The sequence below is a fragment of the Rhagoletis zephyria genome, unplaced genomic scaffold (assembly GCF_001687245.7).
Source record: "Rhagoletis zephyria isolate East Lansing unplaced genomic scaffold, Rhagoletis_zephyria_1.1 Rzeph_scaffold_01523, whole genome shotgun sequence".
Taxonomy (NCBI): Eukaryota; Metazoa; Arthropoda; class Insecta; order Diptera; family Tephritidae; genus Rhagoletis; species Rhagoletis zephyria.
In genome coordinates, this window is record NW_016158607.1 from 89,763 (window position 1) to 115,319 (window position 25,557).

Consider the following 25,557-nt stretch of genomic DNA (forward strand, 5'->3'; position numbering starts at 1 on the left):
GTGTGTGTGGCCCACTCAATTCATAAATTGAATGGGCGAAAAACCTGCATGCCCAAACAAATTCTAAATATATAAATTAAAATAAAACTTATTAATATACCACGCTTTTATAAATGGACTAAAAAGTAGAAAATAATATTTCTCAGTCCCATAGAATTCGTTTTGATAACTTTTGATTTTGAGATTTTAGCAAAAGTCATTAAATATGAAAAGCGTGTGGCGCATGTAATAGACTTGAATTGATATGAAAAGTCTATTACATGCGAATTTTCGTCTTTTGAAGTACATTTTTCGGTTTCTGAAGTACATTTTACGGTTTCTGAGGTACAATTGACTATTGTGAAGTACATTTTACGGTTTCTGAAGTAAAATTGGCTATTCTGAAGTACATTTTACGGTTTCTGAAATACATTTGACGCTTTCTGAAGTACATTTTACGATTTCTGAAGTGCATTTTACGGTTTCTGAAGTACAATTAACCATTCTGAAGTACATTTTACGTTTCCTGAAGTACTGTTGACTATTCTGAAGTACATTTTACAATTTCTGAAATACATTTGACGCTTTCTGAAGTACTCTTGGAAAAGGTGTAGCCCTTAGAAATTTTTTTTCTGGGCTGTGCGTTAAATCTTCGCAAATTTTATCCCTACCGACACCGAAGATATTTTCATCCAACTTCACTGACTTTAAATTTTTTTTTTACTTTTTCAAGAAACAAAAATTTTACTGCTAGTGAATCTGGTAGCGTGATTTTAGTCAAATGTCATAAACTTGTTAAAAGTCAAGTGGTCAGCAACAACAACGAATGTCAATAAATGAAACTACCTTCTATTTTACCTACCTTTTATTAGCTCGGGATGTAACTATGTAATATTGATGCGCCTAAAAGATGCAGCGAATTATATTATCAAGTTACATACCTGACACCTTATAATAGCGAGGTTTTAGTTTTTTAAACTATATTTTTTTTTTGTATCATTCTTTCTACAATGAAGATAAATTAATATTTCATATCAATAATTGCATGAAAAATTATATTTCTTGTCCTCATTTGATTAAAAAGCAAAAATATTTAACATAATTTTTTTTTATTTGCAACAGCTGACGACCGACGCATGCGATCTTTCTGCATTCTGTTGTCGTTGAAACTCGATGCCAACGCAACGCCAAAGTTGTAGGTATGCGGACCGGCGGATTTACATATACATACATACATATGTATGTACATACATATGTCCTTGAACAACAATCCACAAATACATTTTTTCACCAAGGATTATATTTCGTTTAGGTATACAGCATAGCTCATAGCAAACTATTTTGGAGGTGTTAAAAAGTGCTTAGTTGTATTTTGTTTGTGCGGCACAAACAATTATACTATCCTCTTTATTTATCTGTGCAAGTTTCCATGTTTTTTTCTTTAAATAATGTATTATAGAATAGGGATTGATATTCAATGTAAACGATTCAAAAATCTGATCGAGAAGTAATAAATATTTCTATTTGTTTATAAAAACTTTTTTAAAAAATTAAAAATTGTATAATGATTATTTCAAAAATTGAAACAATCACGCTAAAGCGTGTCTAATTAACTGTTATCCTGAAAAAAATCAGCAAGATACATGCTATGAATCAGTGGATAATAAAGAATTACTGAATTCATAAAAAAAAATTAATAACAATAAATCTTGTAAAACTTCGAATCTTGCAAAATTAATCAATTATTTATTTTTGTTTTTTTATGGATGTAAGCCGAATAGTGATTTATGCGAAAAAATCTTGATCAATTTTGGGTGGCCCACTTGAGAGATTTTCACTCATATTAGAACTGTTTTTGTGGACAACGATGTTACCATAACTTGAAGCTGAAGCAATTGTGGCAAATCGCCTTTTATTTCTTCATTATCTGTTAAAAAAAAAAAACAGTAAGCTAAACAACTTTTATTTCCATTTCTTTCTGTTTTTGTATTTCACCTATGGGTTTCACGTTTCCCCCAAAAAAAAGTTAAAGTAAATTTTACTACCATATACCCAGGCAAACCGCTCTAGTCATTCTCATCTATTGCTTGAAATTCATTTTCTATTTTAATACCATAATCATTTTCTTTTAATTGCTCCTGGTTTAGTTGCGCCATTATGCCATTCTTAACGGTGTATGCTTTGCTAGTGGTGGGCTCCAATGTTTCGATAGTTAAGTCGTCTTCTATTTTAATACCATACTGATTTTCTTTTACTTGCTTCTGTTTTGGCTGCACCATTATACCATTCTCAAAGTTATGAGCTTTGCTAGTAGTGGGCTCCAACGTTTCGATAGCTAGGTCGGCTTCTATTTTAATGTCATACTGATTTTCTTTTGTTTGCTCCTGTTTTGGCTTCACCATTATGCCATTCTTAACGTTTTGTGCTTTGCTAATAGTGGGCTCTAATGTTTCGAGAGTCGAGTCGTCTTCTGATTCTTCTATTTCCTCGATTACGCCGCATTCCTCATTGTTTTTAGCCCTGTGGGTTTCATGTTAAGCGTCGATATAGGAATCTTCGAAATCAAACTATGTTAACTTACCTGCGACGTTCTCCTCCATGAGTTTTTTTATGCATCTTGTAACTATACCGATCGGGAAAATTCTTGCCGCACCTGCTGCATACAATTGGCGTTTCAGAATAGTGCTGCTTTTTTACGTGTCTCCGCAGGACCGCTTTAAGACCGCAGGTAGTTGGACATAATGCACAGTAGAAGACAGGTCTGTCGTCCACGTTGTGTATAAGTTTATGACACTTAAGTGTGTTGGACTGCGCGAACCGCGCATGACACATATCACATTCGTAGGGTCTCTCACCAGTGTGTGTGCGCAAATGTCGTTGCAGTTTAAAGTTGTCTGGCGAGGCGTAGCTGCAATGAGGACACTTGTGTGGACGTTCACCAGTGTGCGAACGCATATGACGCTGTAACTTACTGATTTCTACGGAAGAATAGTCACATTCACTACACTCATGACGCTTTGCAAAACTATGCTTGTATCGAACGTGCCTGGCCAAGTCTCCAGATCTGATAAAGCGACTGTCACACGACAAGCACGCAAATGGCTTATTTCTCTGATGTGCATTCATATGATCCTGTAATTTGTTTTTGTTCTTGAAGACACGACCACATATTGAACAAGCGTGAGAACAATCGTCGGAATGAGATTTCATATGGCGAGATAACATGTATTGTTCACTTGTTTGGAAATTACAATGTGAGCAGTTAAGAACGGCCGATTGAGAAGAATCTGTAGCTTTAATAGTCATGACCTTCAATAATGGCATATCCTGACCTTCTTGCGATTTAAGTTCATCCCCCAGCTCGTCTAACTCATGTGTTTCATCATTTGCTTCAGTGGGAGATGGATCATCGACGTTTTGTTCTGATTTAGTTTCTGCCTTTGGATTCTTAAAATCTATCCTATAATTATCCGGAATAGAATCATTATTTAATGTTGCAGGCGTCGTACAAATAACTGCAAAGAAAAAAATAATTGTGAGGCAATTATGTATTAATTCAATGACAGCATAAGCAGGGTGAGTACCCTTGCGCTTTGGTGGTCGTCCTAATTCGGGTTGTATGGGTTGTATAATTTGTTTTTGCCTACGTGCAGCTTCTGAAGTCTTATCTTCAACTGGAATACAATTTGTTGATCCTTGCTTAGCACCATCTAGTTCATCGGACAGACAGCGCGTAATTTCCGTACGTGTCGAACGCTCTAGTGCATCCATTTCTTGAACTTTACTATCTCCATCAACCGTTTCAGACATTTTAGCCTTAGTTTTACGATGATCTTTTGAGTTTACTATTGACTGGTGGTACTCCAAAGGAATCAGCTCATTTGATGATACTAGAAGTGGGTAACTCAGCACTGTGCTGAGTTACTGTGCTGACTCTCAGAACTGTGCCGCACACTCAGACTCACCTCTGACAAAATTTGTAACTCAGTAACTCAGTTTATGTGCTGACAATGTATAGCTCAGTGTGCTTCAGAGTCGATATGGTAACTCAGTTGATGTGCTGACACTTGCATAGCTCGGTTCGGCTGCATTGTTTAGAACTGTGTCGATGTGGTAACTCAATTGATGAGCTGAAACATTCCACAATACGATCTTCCAAAAAGTACCATAATAGATGGCATCACGAGTCTAACCATCAATTGAATATACGACTACCAAATTTAACAAGAAGCAAGGCGAATAGCCCAGTTATGCATACTTGCACTGCTATACCATTTTTACGTAAAAATCAAAACCAAACAGAATTCTACATGTGAAGTGCTATGCGTTGGGTAACCGCTTACATGCATAGCCCATTTAACAGATTCTTATGTGACAACTCTCAAGCAAAACTAAGTAGGGAATTAATTCGCAAATGAACTCACCAGTTGAAATCAGCTTTCTAAAATTTTGCCGGCCAGCTACGAATAGAAGCTAAGGATAACCTTTTCTAAATCGATTTCGATTACTAACATCGTCAATAATTTCGATGCACATACCAATTGTGCGATAGCACACTTGTGCCAGCTCTCTGTGCTGACTCATTAAAGTGAGTTGGAGTTACTGAGTCAGCACACCGAAATTTACAGAGTTACCCACCCTTAGATGATACAAAAACGAAGGTTTTTCCAAGTAGATGTGCAAACGATGCATCGATATTTTTGAAACATCGATAACATCGGTTCGAAATTCGATGTTCTCGCTCGCGTTCTGCTTTTTTCTATCGTACAGTTTCATTATTTTACATCCAAGTACAAGTTACATCCAAGCTTTTATATTAAAATAATAATTATGTTGCAGCCACGAAGTTTTCGTGCAAATGAAAATGTAGCCGTCGAACTACTAAATTGCCGGCAATAGATGGCAAGATATAAGCTCTGATATATATTGCTCTTGAAGAGCAATGAGCGGTCTCCATTGGCTATTTATATTCTAACATATGTATCAAGATATAAATTTTTCTTTTTTTTTTATTATTGAATCATGAGTAGGCTTAAAGTCACAAAACCGGCACCCTTTGCCAATGTCTGGTCAGAACATAGTATTAGAGGGTTAAGCATGAACCACTTTACTTGACTTTTAACAAAAATCTATCAAAATGAAAAAAATACCTCTTTACCAACTTTTTCTACCAATTATAGGAATAATTTACCAAAGTGGCATCCCTGGTTACGCGATCAAGCGCTTGCTTTCAAGTTTCACCCAGTTGAAAAAAAAGAGTGACTAGGTTCATTCCTCTACAATCCGGACCGGATCTGGTAAGTAGAGTAAGCGAAAAATTTTCTCTCAAAAATGGTAAAATGTGCAAACCCACGGGAACGCAAAAAACCAACTTCTGACATCAACACATTGACGCGACGGAGACCAGGACAACAATAGCCCAACTTCGCTCTGGCTACTGCAGCAGGCTAAATTCCTACCCGAGTAGGTTAAATGCGGATGTGCCGAACGAATGTCCGGCATGCGGAGAGAACGCTCACGACTCGAAACATCTCTTCGCATGCTCGGAAAACCCCACAACCCTAACGGCGTCGTCCCTATGGACCGACCCCATAGAGGCTGCACGCTTCTTGGGGCTGCCGTTAGTGGAACTCGACGGCAACGACTGAGATATCAGCCGATCTGGGCGGGGTTGTTGTAGCCGCTACAACAACAAAAACAACAACGCAAAAAACCACACTTCGTGCCCAGATTTTGAGAAATGCAAACACTTGTAAATTGAATTTTAGTTTAAAAAATTTTATTGTATTCGACGGTAGAATACATTGGATAACGAATGCTCCGTTACGCTGGAGAATGGGCAAGTTATCGAGCCGAAGACCACCCTCTTACCCCATTCATTATCGAAGGAGAGTTTAGGATAGTTTTTAACCGGGTGTTGAAATGACATCTACCTCTTCTTTATGTGGTGTAAAAATTTCATAGCTGTACCAATTACTTTGAACAAAATATGTATTAATTTTTAATATGGGAGTATATTCTTGAGAGCTGCATACAGGCGTTAAGGCAGCCGAATGTCAGAAAATAAAGCGAGAAGGCTGTTTTATTACTTCACCTGTTTATTGCGCCATGGAATAGGGCCATTCAAATTTAAGAGCCTTATAAATTTAAAATTGATTGGGGCATGAAATCTGAATATTGATTGAATATTCCCGTGTTTTGCACAAAGTTTAGAGATTTCATATTTATGATTGTTGGTGTAGTATGAACTAAATTTTTATAAAAAAATATCGAAAAGAAATAAGAATGAAAAAACTTTGCATATATTGCGAAAAATTCTCTGTACCAATACTTTTGTTCGTCACCGTACATATGGATACTTATGTATGCACATACATGTACTTCAAAGCAGCTAAAAATAAAGTAGAACTTCTTAAATACATTAATTTTCTTCGACTATGTTCAGAAAAACAGCTTCCTCAAATTCATCATCATCTTCGCCTTCTTCGAGCTATATTTGAAATACACAAAAGAAAAAACAACATATTAAATCTCTGTTTTTTTACGGTCAATGATGGTACCATATTTTACCTTGAAGCCGAAACAATTTGCAGCATCCCCCTTGTTTTCATTATTATCTGTAGAAAATAAGAATAAACAAAAATGTTGTATTTACGATAATTTCTGATTTTAAATATATACATTGCAGTAGTGTATTTTACCTGTCGGTTTTACGTTTTCCAAGTTAGTTAAAATAACACAATCATCACCGTCATCCTCTAATTCATCGTCACTTTGCATTACTTTTACGACCATATAACCAGGCAAACCACTCTCGTCATCCTCATCTATTGCTTCAAATTCATTTTCTATTTTTATACCATACTTATTTTCTTTTACTTGCTCCTGTTTTGGTTTCACTATTTTGGCACTCCTTACGTTGTGTGATTTGCTAGTAGTGGGCTCCAATGTTTCTATAGTTATGTCGCCTTCTGCTTCTTCTATTTCCTCGATTATTTCATACTCTTCAAAGTTTTCAACGCTGTTTGTTTCATCTTCCTCGTCGATATAGGAATCTTCGAAATTTAATATATTTTCCCCGTGCTCGGTTTCAACTTTAACTTTTATTTCATTCTTGCCTTTCTCCTCAGCAACATCATGCAACTGCATGTGCCGTACCATATTACCCTTATGGGCAAATACACGCGTACAATATGGACAGTGATGTGTCTTCTCAAGCCTTGGAGGTGGTACGTAATTTTCATTGTGATAAATATTTATATGACGCCCAAGTAGCTGCTTCTGTCGGAAGGTTTGTCCACATTTATCACACTCAAATGGCTTTTCATCGCTGTGAATTTGTTTATGCATTTCCAGATTTCGCGTGGAAATCGATTTGTAGTGGCACTGGTCACAACTAATTGATGTAGAAAGAAATGTTCCATTATTGATAGCATACCAAAGATAAAAAAAAACAGGTAAGAAAGTCTAAGTTCGGGCGGAGCCGAACATTAAATACCCGGCACAAGTATTAAATATATGATTTCCACCTTCCCGAAAACTACCGCTACATGGTAAGCCCCTATTTTAAAAACCTTCGATAGAACGTTCAGTTAGACATAATGAGATAAACTTACATATCGCTAGCTTAGAAAGAAAAGTTGCTAAGTCCCATTTTAAAAATTTTACAGGAGAGTAAAAAATCTTCCTATAGCCATTTTCTTTTACTATTTCGCAAGACTTTGAATCAAACATTTTGCGCGTTTAAAGCAAAGCAAAACTCCATAAGGATGAGAAGGATTCGATATTTATTAAAAGATGTCGTATTATTTTGGCCTTATCGGATTTGTGGTGCTTCTTTTGGAGTTAGCAAATTTTCCTTTTATTGCTTATGAAGAGGAAAAAATAAAACAAGTACTTCTATAATTTTTGAAACGATGCGTATTCAATTTCTTTAGCCTCCTATATCAAAATATGAGTTTTCATAAAAAGTGGACTTAGCAACTTTTCACTCTAAGCTAGCGATATGTATATAGTCATATGTGGGCAATATCACGCGCATTTCCCGAAATTCCAAACAATGTTACTTCTTTTCAAGGGATTGTTTTTAGTATCAATTTTGAGTAAATTAGCGTCGTTAAATTTCGAAATATGGAAGTTTAAAGCAATTAGCTTTAATATTTACTTGGTATGTCGTACCAAGGCCAACAACTGTGCCAAGTTTGGAAAAATTGGGGCAGCAGTTACGCCCATTTTCCAAAAATGTATAATAATCTTATTTTTCGTCTAAAAATTATTGTAGTTATCAATTTTGAATGAATAATTTTCAGTAGTTACTAAAATGTCGCAGTTTTCGTATTTCTAAATATTACCGTTATATGGGAGGTAGGCGTGGTTATTGTCCGATTTTGCCCATTTTCAATACCATCCTGTTACAGACAACCGTTATGTGAGCAAAGTTATAATACCCTAGTGCACAAGTGCGCTCGGGTATAAAAACTACGGCAACTTACCTGTAACAACGTTCTCCTTCATGAGTTTTAACATGCATCTTGTAGCTATACCGATCGGGCAAATCCTTGCCGCACCTTTTACATATAATTGGCGTATCAGAATAGTGCAGCTTTTGTACGTGAATCCGCAGGTCCGATTTACGGCTGCATGTCGTTGGACATAGCGCACACTGGAAGACGGGCTTGTCATCCACGCTGTGTATAAGTTTGTGAGCCTTAAGTGAGTTCGATTGTGTAAACCGGGATTGGCAGATATCACATTCGTAGGGTTTCTCGCCGGTGTGTGTGCGCAAATGTCGTTTCAGTTTAAAACTGTCCGGCGAAGCGTAGGTGCAATGAGGGCACTGGTATGGACGTTCACCAGTGTGCGCACGAATGTGGCGCCGTAACTTACTCATTTCGACGGTAGCATAATCACACTCAGTGCACTTATGACGCTTTTCGAAGGTATGCTTGTATCGAACGTGCCTGGCCAAGTCTCCAGCTGTGGTAAAGCGACTCTCACACGACAAACACGGATGCGGCTTATTTCCTAGATGCACATTCCTATGATTTTGTAATGTGATATTCGTCTTGAAGCCACGATCGCACATTGAACAAATGTACGGACGGTCGTCCGAATGGGATCTCATATGGCGGGATAACATGTATCGTTTATGTGTTCGATAAATACAATGTGGGCACTTATGCGTAATCGTTTGAACAGAATCTGTTGCTTTAACAGGTATGACTTTCGTTAACAACATCTCCTGACCTTCTTGCGATCCAGTTGGTTCCTCCAGCTCATCGAACTCATAGATTTCATCATTTGGATCATCGACGTCTTCTTCCGATTTAGCTTTTACCTTTGAATTTTTTAAATATACCATATAGTTTTTGGAAACAGAATCATTGTTTACCTGTCCATCCTTCGTGCATTTAGCTGCAAAGAAATATGGAATTATTATGTACCTATTAATTTAATGATGGCATAAAAGACTCACCCTTGCGCTTTGGTTCGGCTTCTAATTCAGGTTGAACAATTCTTTTTTGACTACATGCAGTATCTGAAGTATTTTCCGAGTTCAACGTTAGGTATATATTTCCACCTTCATCCAAGTAGTATAGGTTATTTTCCATTTCGGCAGAATTAACAGCTTCATCTGGATTGATTTTTGGTGATTCCTGCTTAGCAGTATCTAGTTCATCAGACAGACAAAGCGTAATTTCCTTGTGTATAGAATGCATTAAAGCATCTAAATCCTGAGCTTCGCTATCTCCATCAACTGATTCAGACATTTTAGACGGTTATATTTATGTTGATCTCTTGAATTATTTCTTCACAGAGGTCGCTTATAATTTGGCAGACGTTAACGCCTACCGAAGACTGTGAACCGTCTTTTCGAGCGACACTCAGCGGGGAACAGCGCAGAGCCGCGACGCTTCACGACGAATGGTGTAGAGAACTTATGAAGTATCTATCAAATATTTGATATTGAATAATTTTATACTGAACGCGTTCTCTTGCAAATCCTCTACGGAAAATCCTTGCGGTTTCAATAATTATACTATTAGCACTTTAAAGCCTCGTATAAAATTTTACACACCTTCGATTTTTGCCGTCAGAGGAGAAATGAGTTTTCGCTTTTCATTCGCAGCTGTTGTAAAACTTCAATAAAAGATGGCGTATGAATAGCCGTCGTACTGTAGCGTGTGAATAGCTCTTGCAGGGCTGCACAGAGCGTAAGTAATATCTTTTCGAATAATAATACTCTAAACGTTAAAAATCTACTTAATAGCTTTAAGAATACTGATAAAATTGTAATCCTGCATTTGTCTAACATTTAGCGAAATTATAAAACGAAAAAAATGAACATAACATATTTTAGACAATTTTGCAACGATCTACTACTTTTTTTTTACAAAATTGTACTAGAGTATACACACGGAGATTTGTGTGTATGCAATTGTTGTTGTCAGCTGTGAACAGCGGTTCAATTTACACAGGCGAACGAGAGCACAAAGCATGTTGCCCGAGCACGAGCAACTCGGTGCCCCTCTCCTTTCCTCGTCCCGCTCTCTCCTACAAACGTCGAGTTGTGGCAAAAATCGCCGTGTGTAGATGAGCACTAGGTAAAGTAACTCTTCTTAAGCTGAAATTAGTCGAGAACGCAGAACGTATACTTAAACGCAGTCTGTATACGCAGAATTTTGTCGATTACTGGAGTCCTCAGTGTTGCTTACTACACTGTTGCCACTCATCAATGCCTTTTCATAAACTTACCCTTTCAACTACAATTTTTCGTGCTATAATAGATTTTAGCTAAATATAAACTACTTAGTTTTCAACAAAAACCTTATTCAATAGCAAATTTCAAATATTTTAAACATATTTTGAATAGGAACTTATATCTTTTTTACCATCTGTAAAACTGACGAAGTGGCAACCATCTAATGAAGGAGAAATCAGCTGACACGGAAAAATCTAAATTCCGCAGATTTCTGCGCTACGGGCTACAACTACTGAAAAATTCTGCGGTGTTGAGTTTTCATTTACATGGTGCTCTGGTAAGACAGATCGTGTCAGCTGACTCGGGTTTACGTACCGGTAGGTTTACGTTCTTGACTAATTTCAACTTTACCATTTTCTCCGGCAGGCTGTAGGTGTGTTTTTGGTTAGTGTGTTGGTGTTTTTGGTTCAGTGTGTTAGTGTATTTTGAATAAATTGTAATAGAAATATAAGAAATTGTAATAGAAATGAAAGAAATTGTAAAAGATAAGAGCACATGCCAAAAAACAGGTGATCTCAGCTGTACGATGATCCTGACTCACGAACGAGAGATACATGTTCTGAACACATTGAAAACGACGAGCTACGGGCCACAGCTTCCAATTTGCTATCTTCATTATCTAAACGCTTTGTCGATGAGGACATGATTTTAGACTTAGTGTATTGGTGTTTTTGGTTCAGAGTGTTAGTGTATTTTGAATAAATTGTAATAGAAATAAAAGAAATTGGAAAAGATAAGAGCGCATGCCAAAAAACAGGTGATCTCAGGTATAGGTATTTTTTGGCAATCAGCTGATAGTTAGAAAATAAGTTTTTTCTTTCTTTCCTTCCCGCGTGATCTTGTTAGCCTGAACACACAATGAATGAAGCTACGGACCACAGCTGTCAAATTATTTTAACACGTACTCTTATGTAGATAATTATTTAGGCGACGACTGGGCTACGCGACGACTGTGGTTGTGACCAGATTAGATCTATTTTTATTTTTCCAGCGACAGATAAGGTTCTTCCTCTTCTTTTATGTCAAACTCATACAAATTCATGTTATCGCTGTCGCGTAAAAAAGGTTCAGACGGAGAAACTTGTGGTAGAGGGGGAGACGAGGAAGAGGGAAGCGCACCGAGTTGCTCGTGCTCTCATTCGTCTGAGTAATTCTAGTTGGCCATTCACAGCTGACAACAAAAATTGTGTACAAAAGAATTTCTCTGTGTGAACGCAAAGGGCACTACCAAAAGAGAAATTGCCGAAAATGAGCAACGAAAGTTTCTCTGTGTTAACCTTGTCTAACCAAAAATACACCTACAGCCATACAAAACGGTAAGAAGAAGAGTTACTTTACTTAGTCAAGGTTCAGACGGGGAAACTTTTGTAGCGGCAACTCGTTACTTGTGGGAGAGGTGGAGACGAGGAAGGGGGAAGGGCACCGAGTTGCTTGTGCTCGGGCAACACGCTTTGTGCTCTCGTTCGTCTGAGTAATTCTAGTTGGCCGTTCACAGCTGACAACAACAACTGTGTACAAAAGAATTTCTCTGTGTGAACGCGAAGGGCAACACCAAAAGAGAAATTGCCGAAAATGAGCAAAAAAGTTTCTCTGTGTGAACCTAGTCTCATGGAACTCTACGATGCTTGAGACTTGCATTGCGATACCTGCATATAGAAAACAAAATTAGTGATGTCAGTGGAAAAAATACATCGATGTTTTTTCTTTGATTCGATGCATCGAAATGTACCTACATCGATATTTTTCGATGCATCGAAGGGCATACCCCGATTTGCATAGCAGGTTTGTATACGGTTCAAATATGTATTGAATTTAATTCTGCTCGCATGTGGAAGAGAGGGAGTGAGAAGAAAATGGACGAGAACACACGCGTCTGTACCGTCAAGTCTTTTCAACTTTCTTGCTTTGGTTATGAAATTTTCGTTGTTTCCCATTTAAAGAACCAAAAACTTGAAGTCAACAGAATTGAAGCGTGTAAAAGCAAATATAAAACACAAAAGAAAATGAACTAGAATTGCTTTAAGTACTTGAATCATGTAAATCGGGTTTAATGAAATTTGAAAACAAGTAATTTTTAAGCAAAAAAGAAAACCAAGGACCAAGGACTGTCACTCCAGCAACACTCCCCAAAATCCCTTTGTGGAACTTGTATGCTGCTACAACAACAACAACAACAACCGACTTCAATTCTCATATAAAAAATTAAGAGTACCGTTAATTTTTTCATGATCCAACGATCGGATCTAAAGATTAGTACCTTTCCGATGCAAAAATAATTATCTAAATCGGTTGACGTGGTGCAAAGTTATTCGGTAACGTACCTAAAAAAAAATATTCCGACGAATTGATAACATCCTCCTTTTTTTGAAGTCGGTTAAAAACTAATTTGAATATCTTTTTGGAACCTTACTATGGTGTTAGTGCTTCTGCGTCGATGGAAGAAACTGTTGATATAAGCCAGGGTTTGTCAAATTTTGGGTATGCTTTTATTTGCTTTTAATACATTGACTGGATATATATTCATGTAGAAGTCGGGGTATGGTTCGGCTATTTGTAAAATGATTTGGGTTCTTTTAACCTACGCTTGAAATATGGACTTTTCCGTAAATTTTGGAGTGAGTTCTATGCAAAAATACTGTGGCGCAGCCGGAGTTGACTGATGAAAGTTTCGTGTAATACATACAGTTTTCTTTACGTTTCCAAGCGATTTGTTTTTCTACGATTGGGGATTTTAGGTTTTAATATTATCGGTTACAATATTTAAAAAATCGAAGAGAAAGGACAAAGTTACTGAAAATCGCTAGATAACAATTAGCTAATTCTTCAGAAACTAAACAAAACTAAAAACTTTATATAAATAGCTTCGTCAACGCATTTTAAAATTATCCGATACTATCGATAGTATTGATAATTTCAATGCAAACCATGCAAACTATCGAAAACATCGAATGGGATGACTATCGATAGTTTTACAGCTCTACTCAGTGTACTACAGATGTCAGTTTTGAAAAAACATCAATACATCGACCATTTATACATCGAGTGGAAAAATGTCGATGCCACGAAGCTAAGCATCGATATTCTCGGTGCATCGATGTTTTTCCGACATCCCTAAAGAAAACCAGCCTAATTTTTTCAACACCCGGCCGTTTTCCGTTTTTCCCGCGCGTGCAGACATAACGTTGAAATTTTGGAAACATCTGAAGTGCAGTCTATTAGAATCAACAGAAGAAAGTATATGTTTGGCCATAATACGAAAAGATCAGCAGAAACCGTCATTAAAATCAAGGCGCAAAAGTTAAATTTTACTAATTCCATCCGGATGATAGCCGGCGTGTCATCCTAGTGAAATTCGTAAAAAGGCTAAAAAATTGTAAGTGTATTAGACTCAGTAAATTTGAATTACACATGGTGGTATGTATATCTATCACCGCCGACAATTTTATAATCGTGTCTAACCTTTAATGCTAATTTATCTGTTTTTAAGAGTTTCACCGCACACTGTTTCTGCGGATAGTGCAACCATACAAGCAGTAAATTTCTCAAATTTCATTTAATAATAATTAAGAATATGCCGCGAATTGCCGTACGCAGAAAGGCTCCTACCCCCTCAAATAGTAGCAGCAACAACAATGAGGANGAGAACTTATGAAGTATCTATCAAATATTTGATATTGAATAATTTTATACTGAACGCGTTCTCTTGCAAATCTTCTACGGAAAATCCTTGCGGTTTCAATAATTATACTATTAGCACTTTAAAGCCTCGTATAAAATTTTACACACCTTCGATTTTTGCCGTCAGAGGAGAAATAAGTTTTCGGTTTTCATTTGCAGCTGTTGTAAAACTTCAATAAAAGATGGCGTATGAATAGCCTTAGTACTGTAGCGTGTGAATAGCTCTTGCAGGGCTGCACAGAGCGTAAGTAATAATTTTTCGAAAAATACTACTCTAAACATTAAAAATCTACGTAATAGCTTTAAGAATACTGATAAAATTGTAATCCTGCATTTGTCTAACATTTAGCGAAATTATAAAACGAAAAAAATGAACATAAAATATTTTAGACAATTTTGCAATGATCTACTACTTTTTTTTACAAAATTGTACTAGAGTATTTGCTAAACACCATCCTGGCATCCTGACCCATCGTACAGTTCCATAAGTAAAGTAACTCTTCTTCTTACCGTTTTTTCTGGCAGGCTGTAGGTGTGTGTTTGGCAGGCTCTAGGTGTGTTTTTGTTTAGTGTATTGGTGTTTTTGGTTCAGTGTGGTAGTGCATTTTGAATAAATTGTAATAGAAATAAAAGAAATTGTAATAGAAATGAAAGAAATTGTAAAAGATAGGAGCACATGCCAAAAAACAGGTGATCTCAGCTGTAGGCATTTTCTGCCAATCAGCTGATAGTGTTTTTACTTATGAAACTGTACGATGTCCTGACCATCGTACAGTTCCATAAGACTGCGTTTATACACGAAAACTTTTGTCGCCGCGATTTTTCACATTCCCTTTTGGTCTTGCTCGTTTCATTTTCACACGGAGATTTGTGTGTATGCAATTGTTGTTGTCAGCTGTGAACAGCGGTTCAATTTACACAGGCGAACGAGAGCGCAAAGCGTGTTGCCCGAGCACGAGCAACTCGGTGCCCCTCTCCTTTCCTCGTCCCGCTCTCTCCAACAAACGTCGAGTTGCGGCAACAAAAATCGCCGTGTGTAAATGAGCACTAAGTAAAGTAACTCTTCTTAAGCTGAAATTAGCCGCGAACGCAGAAAGTATACTTAAACGCAGTCTGTATACGCAGAATTTTGTCGATTACTGGAGTCCTCAGTGTTGCTTACTACACTGTTGCCACTCATCAATGCCTTTTCGTAAACTTACCCTTTCAATTACATTTTTTCGTGCTATAATAGATTTTAGCTAAATATAAACTACTTAGTTTTCAACAAAAACCTTATTCAATAGCAAATTTCAAATATTTTAAACATATTTTGAATAGGAACTTATATCTTTTTTACCATCTGTAAAACTGACGAAGTGGCAACCATCTAAAGAAGGAGAAATCAGCTGACACGGAAAAATCTAAATTCCGCAGATTTCTGCACTACGGGCTACAACTACAGAAAGATTCTGCGCTGTTGAGTTTTCATTTACATGGTGCTCTGGTAAGACAGATCGTGTCAGCTGACTCGGGTTTACGTACCGGTAGGTTTACGTTCTTGACTAATTTCAGCTTTACCACTTTTTCCGGCAGGCTGTAGGTGTGTGTTTGGCAGGCTGTAGGTGTGTTTTTGGTTAGTGTATTGGTGTTTTTGGTTCAGTGTGTTAGTGTATTTTGAATAAATTGTAATAGAAATATAAGAAATTGTAATAGAAATGAAAGAAATTGTAAAAGATAAGAGCACATGCCAAAAACCAGGTGATCTCAGCTGTACGATGATCCTGACTCACGAACGAGAGATACATGTTCTGAACACATTGAAAACGACGAGCTACGGGCCACAGCTTCCAATTTGCTATCTTCATTATCTAAACGCTTTGTCGATGATGACATGATTTTTTTTTTTACGCGACAGCGACAACATGAATTTGTATGAGTTTGACATAAAAGAAGAGGAAGAACCTTATATGTCGCTGGAAAAATAAAAATAGATCTAATCTGGTCACAACCACAGTCGTCGCTTAGCCCAATCGTCGCCTAAATAATTATCTACATAAGAGTACGTGTTAAAATAATTTGGCAGCTGTGGTCCGTAGCTCGTCGTTTTTATTGTGTGTTCAGGCTAACAAGATCACGCGGGAAGGAAAGAAAGAAAAAACTTATTTTCTAACTATCAGCTGATTGCCAAAAAATACCTATAGCTGAGATCACCTATTTTTTGGCATGCGCTCTTATCTTTTCCAATTTCTTTTATTTCTATTACAATTTATTCAAAATACACTAAAGCTCGTCGGCGATTTCAAGCATCCGTTGATGGTTACCCCAGCAACGAGTACATGTGTGAGTGTCGGGTTGAATGTCGGGTGCTTGAAGCTTGCCCGGCGACACTCAAGCATAAAGCGTCAACACCATTTGCAATTTCAATAAACCGCAACGTAAAATCTTTATCTTCCGCGAACTTGCTCATTTTATATATCACAACAAACTAACACACTAATGCTTGTCAACGCTTTGCGCCACTATCAAACAGACCGCTTGTCAAGCGGTCGCGTTGATGGAAAATCAAAAATTTTTGATTTTCCATTAACGCGAGCCGACAACAAGTACGTGTGACACGACGATCTCCGATTGCCTCGGTTGCTGGGGTAACCATCAACGGATGCTTGAAATCGCCGACGAGCTTAAGACACTGAACCAAAAACACCAATACACTAAGTCTAGGTTCAGACGGAGAAACTTGTGGTAGAGGGGGAGACGAGGAAGAGGGAAGCGCACCGAGTTGCTCGTGCTCTCATTCGTCTGAGTAATTCTAGTTGGCCATTCACAGCTGACAACAAAAATTGTGTACAAAAGAAATTTCTCTGTGTGAACGCAAAGGGCACTACCAAAAGAGAAATTGCCGAAAATGAGCAACGAAAGTTTCTCTGTGTTAACCTTGTCTAACCAAAAACACACCTACAGCCAGACAAAACGGTAAGAAGAAGAGTTACTTTACTTAGTCAAGGTTCAGACGGGGAAACTTTTGTAGCGGCAACTCGTTGTGGGAGAGGTGGAGACGAGGAAGGGGGAAGGGCACCGAGTTGCTTGTGCTCGGGCAACACGCTTTGTGCTCTCGTTCGTCTGAGTAATTCTAGTTGGCCGTTCACAGCTGACAACAACAACTGTGTACAAAAGAATTTCTCTGTGTGAACGCGAAGGGCAACACCAAAAGAGAAATTGCCGAAAATGAGGAACAAAAGTTTCTCTGTGTGAACCTAGTCTTATGGAACTCTACGATACTTGTGACTTGCATTGCGATACCTGCATATAGAAAACAAAATTAGGGATGTCAGTGGAAAAAATATATCGATGTTTTTTCTTTTATTCGATACACATCGATATTTTTCGATGCATCGAAGGGCATACCCCGATTTGCATAGAAGGTTTGTACACGGTTCAAGTATGTATTGAATTTAATTCTGCTCGCATGTGGAAGAGAGGGAGTGAGAAGAAAAGGGACGAGAACACACGCGTCTGTACCGTCAAGTCTTTACAACTTTCTTGCTTTGCTTTTGAAATTTTCGTTGTTTCCCATTGAAGCGTGTAAAAGCAAATAGAAAACACAAAAGAAAATGAACTAGAATTGCTTTAAGTACTTGAATCATGTAAATCGGGTGTAATGAAATTTGAAAACAAGTAATTTTTAAGCAAAAAAGAAAACCAAGGACCAAGGACTGTCACTCCAGCAACACTCCCCAAAATCCCTTTGTGGAACTTGTATGCTGCTACAACAACAACAACAACAACCGACTTCAATTCTCATATAAAAAATTAAGAGTACCGTTAATTTTTTCATGATCCAATGATCGGATCTAAAGATTAGTACCTTTCCGATGCAAAAATAATTATCTAAATCGGTTGACGTGGTCCAAAGTTATTCGGTAACGTACCTAAAAAAAAATATTCCGACGAATTGATAACATCCTCCTTTTTTTGAAGTCGGTTAAAAACTAATTTGAATATCTTTTTGGAACCTTACTATGGTGTTAGTGCTTCTGCGTCGATGGAAGAAACTGTTGATATAAGCCAGGGTTTGTCACATTTTGGGTATGCTTTTATTTTCTTTTGATACTTTGACTGGACAAATATTCATGTAGAAGTCGGGGTATGGTTCGGCTATTTGTAAAATGATTTGGGTTCTTTTAACCTACGCTTGAAATATGGACTTTTCCGTAAATTTTGTTGTGAGTTCTATGCAAAAATACTGTGGCGCAGCCGGAGTTGACTGATGAAAGTTTTTTGTAATACATACAGTTTTCTTTACGTTTCCAAGCGATCTGTTTTTCTACGATTGGGGATTTTAGGTTTTAATATTATCGGTTTAAAATATTTAAAAAATCGAACAGAAAGGACAAAGTTACTGAAAATCGCTAGATAACAATTAGCTAATTCTTCATAAACTAAACAAAACTAAAAACTTTATATAAATAGCTTCGTCAACGTATTTTAAAATTATCCGATACTATCGATAGTATTGATAATTTCAATGCAACTATCAAAAACATCGAATGGGATGACTATCGATAGTTTTACAGCTCTACTCAGTGTACTACAGATGTCAGTTTTGAAAAAACATCAATACATCGACCATTTATACATCGAGTGGAAAAATGTCGATGCCACGAAGCTAAGCATCGATATTCTCGGTGCATCGATGTTTTTCCGACATCCCTAAAGAAAACCAGCCTAATTTTTTCAACACCCGGCCGTTTTCCGTTTTTCCCGCGCGTGCAGACATAACGTTGAAATTTTGGAAACATCTGAAGTGCAGTCTATTAGAATCACCAGAAGAAAGTATATGTTTGGCCAAAATACGAAAAGATCAGCAGAAAACGTCATTAAAATCAAGGCGCAAAAGTTAAATTTTACTAATTCCATCCGGATGATAGCCGGCGTGTCATCCTAGTGAAATTCGTAAAAAGGCTAACAAATTGTAAGTTTATTAGACTGAGTAAATTTGAATTACACATGGTGGTATATCTATCACCGTCGACAATTTTATAATCGTGTCTAACCTTTAATGTTAATTTATCTGTTTTTAAGAGTTTCACCGCACACTGTTTCTGCGGATAGTGCAACCATACAAGCAGTAAATTTCTCAAATTTCATTTAATAATAATTAAGAATATGCCGCGAATTGCCGTACGCAGAAAGGCTCCTACCCCCTCAAATAGTAGCAGCAACAACAATGAGGAATTAGATGCCCCGAAACGAAAATGGCAACGTATAGCTTTTCTACTGCCATTACCTGAGCGGCCAAACGTGGTGGGGCGTGCTTTAGTGTGCGGGCAAGGTGATATGGGTCAACTCGGTCTCGGCGACGATGAGTCGAAATTCGAACGCAAAAGACCCGCTCTAGTAGATTCTATAGAGAATGTGGTAGACGTGCGGGCGGGCGGTATGCACAATCTCGTTTTGACGCACGAAGGCATTGTTTACTCGTTCGGTTGTAATGATGAAGGTGCTTTGGGCCGTGATAGCAGCGAAGATGGTTCGGAATTTGAACCTCATCCAGTTGACCTACCTGGAAAAGTACTTAAAATTTCAGCAGGTGATTCACATTCGGCCAGTTTGCTGGAAGATGGTCGCGTTTTTGCATGGGGCTCCTTCCGCGACTCACATGGAAATATGGGTTTGACACTTGAAGGAAATAAGCGTCTTCCCATTGATGTTTTGCCAGGCACCAAATGCTGCGACATCGCTTCCGGGGCTGACCACTTAGTAATACTTACATGTGCCGGAAAGGTCTACACTGTTGGTTGTGCTGAACAAGGCCAATTAGGGCGTGTATCGTTGCGATCAGCTTCCGGCGAAAGTAATTATTGGATTCTACATGTTGTGTAACTTAATTTAATTGATTTGTTCTTTCCGTAGGTCGCCGTGGTAAAACAGAATTGCTTCGTCCGGGAGAAGTCGTCATCAAACGTGGCAAACCAATCGAGGCTATATGGGCCACAAATTACTGCACATTCTTGCGGGAATCGCAAACTGGTAAAATTTGGGCATTCGGACTGAACAATTATAAGCAGTTGGCATATGCCAAAGACCTTGCAACTATTATTAAACCTATTGACACGAAATTCCAAAATATTAAACAAATTGCTGGCGGACAGCATCATACATTACTACTTAAGAATGACGGCACATGTTATTCTATTGGGCGCAGCGACTATGGCCGCCTTGGACTCGGAAGTGTGAGTAGTGACATCAAGGAGCTGCAGTTTATAAAAAGTTTGGCGGACAAATTTGTTGTTTATGTGTCTTGTGGTGAGGCACAATCTTTTGCATTAACTGACGACGGTAAACTGTACTCGTGGGGGATGGGTTCCAATTACCAGCTAGGAACTGCGTCTGATGATGATGCACTAGAACCCGTACAAATTATAAGCAAACAAACGGAAGGTAAAAGAATTATTCGTGTGTCCAGCGGAGGGCAGCACAGTATATTTTTGGTCGAAAGCGAAGAGCAGCCACCAAAGCCATCGAAAACAGAATTAGGTAAATCAGTCAGTCAATTGAAGAAAGCAGCACTAGCGGTAGCTGTCCAGGATAAAGAAATCAAAGCACCAAAAGCTAAAGATGAGGAAAAACTATCAACAGACACTGAGGATTCGACAAAGGCGAATGGCGATGCTAGTCCAGAGGAAATCCAAGCTGCCGATACAAAGGAGCTAGAAAAGCAAACATCTGAAAACAATGAAACTGGGAAAGGTCCTGCGAAACGTGGGCGTAAAAAGAAATAAAAAATCTCTGAGAATCACAACTGGGAGAATTGAGCTTGTTTTTTATACTTTTTGTTTAAATATAGTTTTCCCGTCTGTTGACTGTTAATAAAATATAACGTAAATCACTTAGTTACGACTAGAGCCCACACCAGCATAAGCTGATGTGATGTTCTCTACATTATTATTTGTATTGATTGATTTCTTATTATAATTATTATGCAATTAAACATAATAAGACTTGGAAGAACAAGAAATACTTATTGTAGTATTTGTACATCTCATATGTAGTTCATTTTTGGGTTTTTAATAAAGCATAACTAAAATAAACAGATTACTAACTGAATTTTTATATTTCTTAAGTAGTGAAAACGTAGTTATGTATCTGATGAGCTGCATGTATTTTCATCTTTCTGCATGTGGTTTTTGAATTATTTGCCCTTATATTGGTTTCACACTAGATCGGCCTTACTGTACTGGCTGCGTTCGAAGTAACTTTTTTCTGTTTATGAAATTCGCAGGCTTAGCTGTTTCTTTTCCGTTTTGTTGTTGGGCGCAGTGAATAAGTACAAATTTCTACCAATGATTACCAATATTTCTGAATGTTATTCCTTTATTTTATAATATATTTAAGTTTGTTTTTTTCAATATAGATACATACGTATTTTGAAAAGTAAATGCGCACAAATACACCTTAAACATATAAATATGTAAATGTTTATTATCCTATTGTCTGGGGATATAATCATACCGATTTTACAAAACAATATTAGGGAGATTCTTCAAAGTCTTGCAAAGCCCTAGCACGGTGCCCGAGTTGTCAAGCTTTCCCCCGTAGGCTTTACAAGACTTCAACGATCCCCTATTGATAATATATTTTTGTGCATGGTTTGCTCTACATACTTCATAATTTAAATATGCAATTGGCCAGCGCTTTTATTTTGTTCGTTTGCTCTAGAACAGAGATGGGCAAAGTGGCTCCCAGGTGGCCTTTTAAACTTAGGAGCCGGCTTGGCACATTTAGATGGTAGATGTGGGGTAACATCAAGAGCCAGCATGAAGGGGTATTAAGAGCGTATTCAAATTTCTTGTATTTCGACTCTCATTACAAATATATATTATGTTTTTTTAATGTATTTTGTACACCCCGTTTACCCTGAGAACCAATTTACCTCTTGCGTAGCACTTGCTGGCTCTTTGACTGCAAACAATCTGGCCATCCCTGCTCTAGAATGCACAACGTCAACAATGTATACAAATATGCTTAGGCAAATTTATGTTCTCCCTAAAAATCATTTTGTACAGACATAATTCATATATTGCCCATATTACTTTTGTTCATAGTTAATGCATTTTAAAATATAATAAATTAGATATAAACTCATCAATTTGATGGCCATCTTCTATGCGCCTGCGTCCGTAAATGTACCTCTATAGATGTGGATGGAGGTGTAATTGGCGGAGCCAGTGCGGTTATTGTTGCCCTCGGCTCGGAGCAGCAATAAAACGAGATAAATATAATACAAAAGAGCATCGAAATCGTGATTATAATGCGCGCAAATTTACGTGCAAATGCGATCAGACCAAGCAGGTATCCACCTCCCGCAACACCGCCCTTATCAAGAGTAGATTCATCGTAATCGAAACCATCACCGCCGCCGATAACTTCTTCAAAATCGCTACAGTCAACTTCGCTGTCGGGAGCATTGCTGCTGCCATGACCTCGTCTACGCAACCTATCTGCGGCTGTGGGTGCCAGTAGGTGCTGTTTGGTCAAATTGCATTTTGTAAGTAAATATTATAGATTCCGCCCAGGACAGTTGCCTGCAACTGCAGCGCTGCATTCCTCCTCGCCGATGCATCCGGACATGCGATTCAATTGCGTTTTCCAAAGATAGACAACCGCTACACACAGAGCCAACAAAAAGACGAGCGTAATGCATTGCAGAATTTGTGTAAACCTTAACTGGCTCTCCAGGAGCTTGGCGTGTGAAGAAAGCTGGCGAGGGAAGAAATATAAAACAATTGAGTAGATTGAGGATAGTAGGTAGTGTGTTACGACTTGTAAAATGCATCCAAAATAATAATTTAATAAAATTATAGTTTAAAAAACTAAAACCTCCCTATTATAATTGCCATTCGTACTGTCATCATAATAATATTTTTTCGCTTACACTTTAGCAAAGTGTTTGGCCGAGTTTCTTCTTCAACTTATGTTGTGTGCCTCGATGTTGTTACACAAATGGAGGGACCCCCACTTTCAAGCCACTTTAGAACGGCAAATGGATCTTAAGAGAAGCTTTTTCAAGGCAAGGCAAGGGCATGACAACCGGGTGCATTTTATTGTTGTAATGTTACAAATGCAACGAATATGCAAATGCTGGAGCATATGCAAAATATGCTGAACAGCCATAATACGTAAGCCTTTTTTACCTAAACCTATATATTTTTGATAAAAGAATTTTACTATTTATTAATTAATAAGTTATATTTAAATATATACAGTATAGACCAATACAATAGCACACCCATTTCAAATTGATATTGTTTCCCGCTCATGTTTATTTATTTATTTTTAGGAATTTTCAATCGAAATACAGTTCATTCTCTGACAAAACCCATATATGTAACCCCAAGTTTAAAACTTCGCAGCCAACTGCAAAAACTGCTACAAATTTTCACCCAAATGTCAAACTTTTTTCTCAGAAGTGTTAGAATAGTTTTGAGTACATAGTTTTATAGCCCATTTAACGTTGGTCTAATAATGTGCAAGTTTCAAGTGGCTAAAAATTACCGTTAATTATTAGAATTTTTTTAGCCGAAGGTGTTGCGGGTTAAATATAAAAATAAACTGTAATTATTCGTTATATGGAAGCAAATGCGACAAAAAAATCACCGGAAATTTTTAGTCACTTGAGACTTGCACATTGTTAGACTAAAATTGAATGGGCTATAAAACTCTCTTCTCAAAAAAATTCTAAAACTTCTGAGAAAAGTTTGAAATTTGGATGAAAATTTGTTGAATTTTTTGTAGTCCCTTACAAAGTTTTAAACTTGGGCTTATATGGAAAATTAAACATAAGTGGCAAAAAACATTACTTTGAAATGAGGGTACTATAGATATGACAAATACTGTATATAGGCACATGCTTATATCGCACACAGTCTTCAAAAGAGTCACAACTCAAAATAATACGTTTGTCAGAAAATGCGAAAAACTATTTCTTAGCACATGGGCAAGGGCGACTTTACCTTAGGTTTTTTTTTTTAACAAATTATAACAAAGATTTACTCCAGCTTTTGCTGAAAGGTAAACAAAAGCTCTGCGTACATTTTTAGCGCATAATCTCAAAAATGCCAAATTTTGAGTTGTGACTTTTTTGAAGACGGTGTGCGATATATTACTATATTACATACAAAAGCGATTGCAGTCTAATTTCAGAATTTTCCAGCAACTTTACCACTACCACTTGACTTAACTTCAAAGCTTTTGTGAGATGAGCTATGCCAATTTATTTATTTGCTCTCAATTTGCATAGTGCCCGTTGCAAAGTGACATGCTTTAAGGCGGATTCAACGTTCTGGCACTAAATTAAAGCTGAAGTTGAGTTAACTCAAAAACGTTCAGAACTTTTTTCAGTTGCTCTTCCAGAGAGAAGCACAACAACAACAACCACATGGAATAAAAAAGTTCTGAACGAGAATGATGAATTCATCAGTTCAGAACTTTTCCCCCATGTCGTTGTTGTTGTGTTTTTCTCTGTGGGAGAGCAACTTAGAAAAGTTCTGCTCGCTTTTTAGTGGTGAAATCAACTTCAACTTTAGTTCACAACTAGAACGATGAATCGGCCTTAACTTTCGAACTCACTAAGTTCAAGAACGACTTAATCATTTGTAAACCTGATTTCAATCTGCAAATTACGTAGTTTGATAGGCGAGGACAAGACGAAGACAGTCGGCACGTTCGCGCCTTGGCACCCACGTCACTGTCGACAGTTATAATTTCGAGAAAGTAGAGAATTTCGTTTACTTGGGAACCAGCATTAACACAGATAATAATGTCAGCATGGAAATCCAACGCTCTCACTCATCATGCCCGTGATGGTATATGGCGCAGAAGCATAGACAAATAACAACAACCGATGAGGCGGCTCTTGAAGTATTCGAGAGAAAGATTTTGCGGAAGATTTACGGGCCTTTACACGCTGGCGACGGCGAGTACCCCAAACGGTTGAACGATGAGCTGTATGAGCTTTACAACGACGGCACTTACAAAGCGGCTCCGCTGGCTTGCCCACGTCGTTGGAATACACCGACGCTCCAGGTCTGAAAGTATTCATTTCAGAACCCGCTGGTGGTGGCAGAGGAAGAGGGAATCCCCCCCCCCCCCCCCCC

At 37.7% G+C, this 25,557-nt stretch overlaps 4 protein-coding genes across 11 annotated transcripts in view; 1 reads left to right on the top strand and 3 right to left on the bottom strand.

Moving 5' to 3' along the window:
- Positions 1-1,950: 1,950 nt before the first annotated feature.
- LOC108364310 (transcriptional repressor CTCF-like) lies at positions 1,951-4,716 on the bottom strand. Of its 2 annotated transcripts, XM_017617938.1 has the most exons (4): positions 4,624-4,716; positions 3,564-3,863; positions 2,561-3,494; positions 1,951-2,499 (listed from the first exon to the last, which is right to left on the bottom strand). In XM_017617938.1, the coding sequence occupies exons 2-4, from the start codon at positions 3,787-3,789 to the stop codon at positions 2,046-2,048; spliced, it is 1,614 nt and encodes a 537-aa protein (XP_017473427.1). In that variant the 5' UTR covers positions 3,790-3,863; positions 4,624-4,716; the 3' UTR covers positions 1,951-2,045. The 2 variants fall into 2 exon arrangements, with proteins under 2 accessions (XP_017473427.1, XP_017473426.1); XM_017617937.1 differs by lacking the exon at positions 4,624-4,716 and having other exon boundaries at positions 3,627-3,864.
- Positions 4,717-6,261: 1,545 nt separating this feature from the next.
- On the bottom strand, positions 6,262-14,605 carry LOC108364311 (transcriptional repressor CTCF-like). Of its 6 annotated transcripts, none has more exons than XM_017617940.1 (6): positions 14,528-14,605; positions 9,455-9,997; positions 8,472-9,393; positions 6,681-7,375; positions 6,550-6,596; positions 6,262-6,469 (listed from the first exon to the last, which is right to left on the bottom strand). In XM_017617940.1, exons 2-6 carry the CDS (start codon positions 9,747-9,749, stop codon positions 6,401-6,403), a joined length of 2,028 nt encoding a protein of 675 aa, XP_017473429.1. In that variant the 5' UTR covers positions 9,750-9,997; positions 14,528-14,605; the 3' UTR covers positions 6,262-6,400. The 6 variants fall into 6 exon arrangements, with proteins under 6 accessions (XP_017473429.1, XP_017473431.1, XP_017473428.1 ...); XM_017617942.1 differs by having other exon boundaries at positions 9,455-9,928; positions 14,528-14,601; XM_017617939.1 differs by lacking the exon at positions 14,528-14,605 and adding an exon at positions 10,058-10,147.
- Positions 14,606-19,018: 4,413 nt separating this feature from the next.
- Rcc1 (Regulator of chromosome condensation 1) lies at positions 19,019-21,499 on the top strand. Its single transcript, XM_017617945.1, has 3 exons — positions 19,019-19,373; positions 19,484-20,255; positions 20,315-21,499. Exons 2-3 carry the CDS (start codon positions 19,568-19,570, stop codon positions 21,181-21,183), a joined length of 1,557 nt encoding a protein of 518 aa, XP_017473434.1. The 5' UTR covers positions 19,019-19,373; positions 19,484-19,567; the 3' UTR covers positions 21,184-21,499.
- Positions 21,292-25,557, bottom strand: part of LOC108364313 (uncharacterized) — an 8,466-nt gene continuing 4,200 nt past the window's right edge. For both annotated transcript variants that reach the window (XM_017617946.1, XM_017617947.1), the window contains exon 5: positions 21,292-23,161. In XM_017617946.1, coding sequence (XP_017473435.1) covers positions 22,961-23,161 — 201 coding nt within the window. In that variant the 3' untranslated portion in view covers positions 21,292-22,960. The remainder of the gene's footprint in view (positions 23,162-25,557) is intronic.

Excerpts from the sequence above, each read along its gene's own strand:
- LOC108364310 (XM_017617938.1), bottom strand. The coding sequence starts at position 3,789 with ATGTCTGAAACGGTTGATGGAGATAGTAAAGTTCAAGAAATGGATGCA. Across the intron at positions 3,495-3,563 it reads ACGACCACCAAAGCGCAAGG|TTATTTGTACGACGCCTGCA; the intron begins GTACTCACCCTG and ends TTTTCTTTGCAG. Across the intron at positions 2,500-2,560 it reads CATGGAGGAGAACGTCGCAG|GGCTAAAAACAATGAGGAAT; the intron begins GTAAGTTAACAT and ends TGAAACCCACAG.
- LOC108364311 (XM_017617940.1), bottom strand. The coding sequence starts at position 9,749 with ATGTCTGAATCAGTTGATGGAGATAGCGAAGCTCAGGATTTAGATGCT. Across the intron at positions 9,394-9,454 it reads AGCCGAACCAAAGCGCAAGG|CTAAATGCACGAAGGATGGA; the intron begins GTGAGTCTTTTA and ends ATTTCTTTGCAG. Across the intron at positions 6,597-6,680 it reads GGAAAACGTAAAACCGACAG|ATAATAATGAAAACAAGGGG; the intron begins GTAAAATACACT and ends TATTTTCTACAG.
- Rcc1 (XM_017617945.1), top strand. The coding sequence starts at position 19,568 with ATGCCGCGAATTGCCGTACGCAGAAAGGCTCCTACCCCCTCAAATAGT. Across the intron at positions 20,256-20,314 it reads GCGATCAGCTTCCGGCGAAA|GTCGCCGTGGTAAAACAGAA; the intron begins GTAATTATTGGA and ends TTCTTTCCGTAG.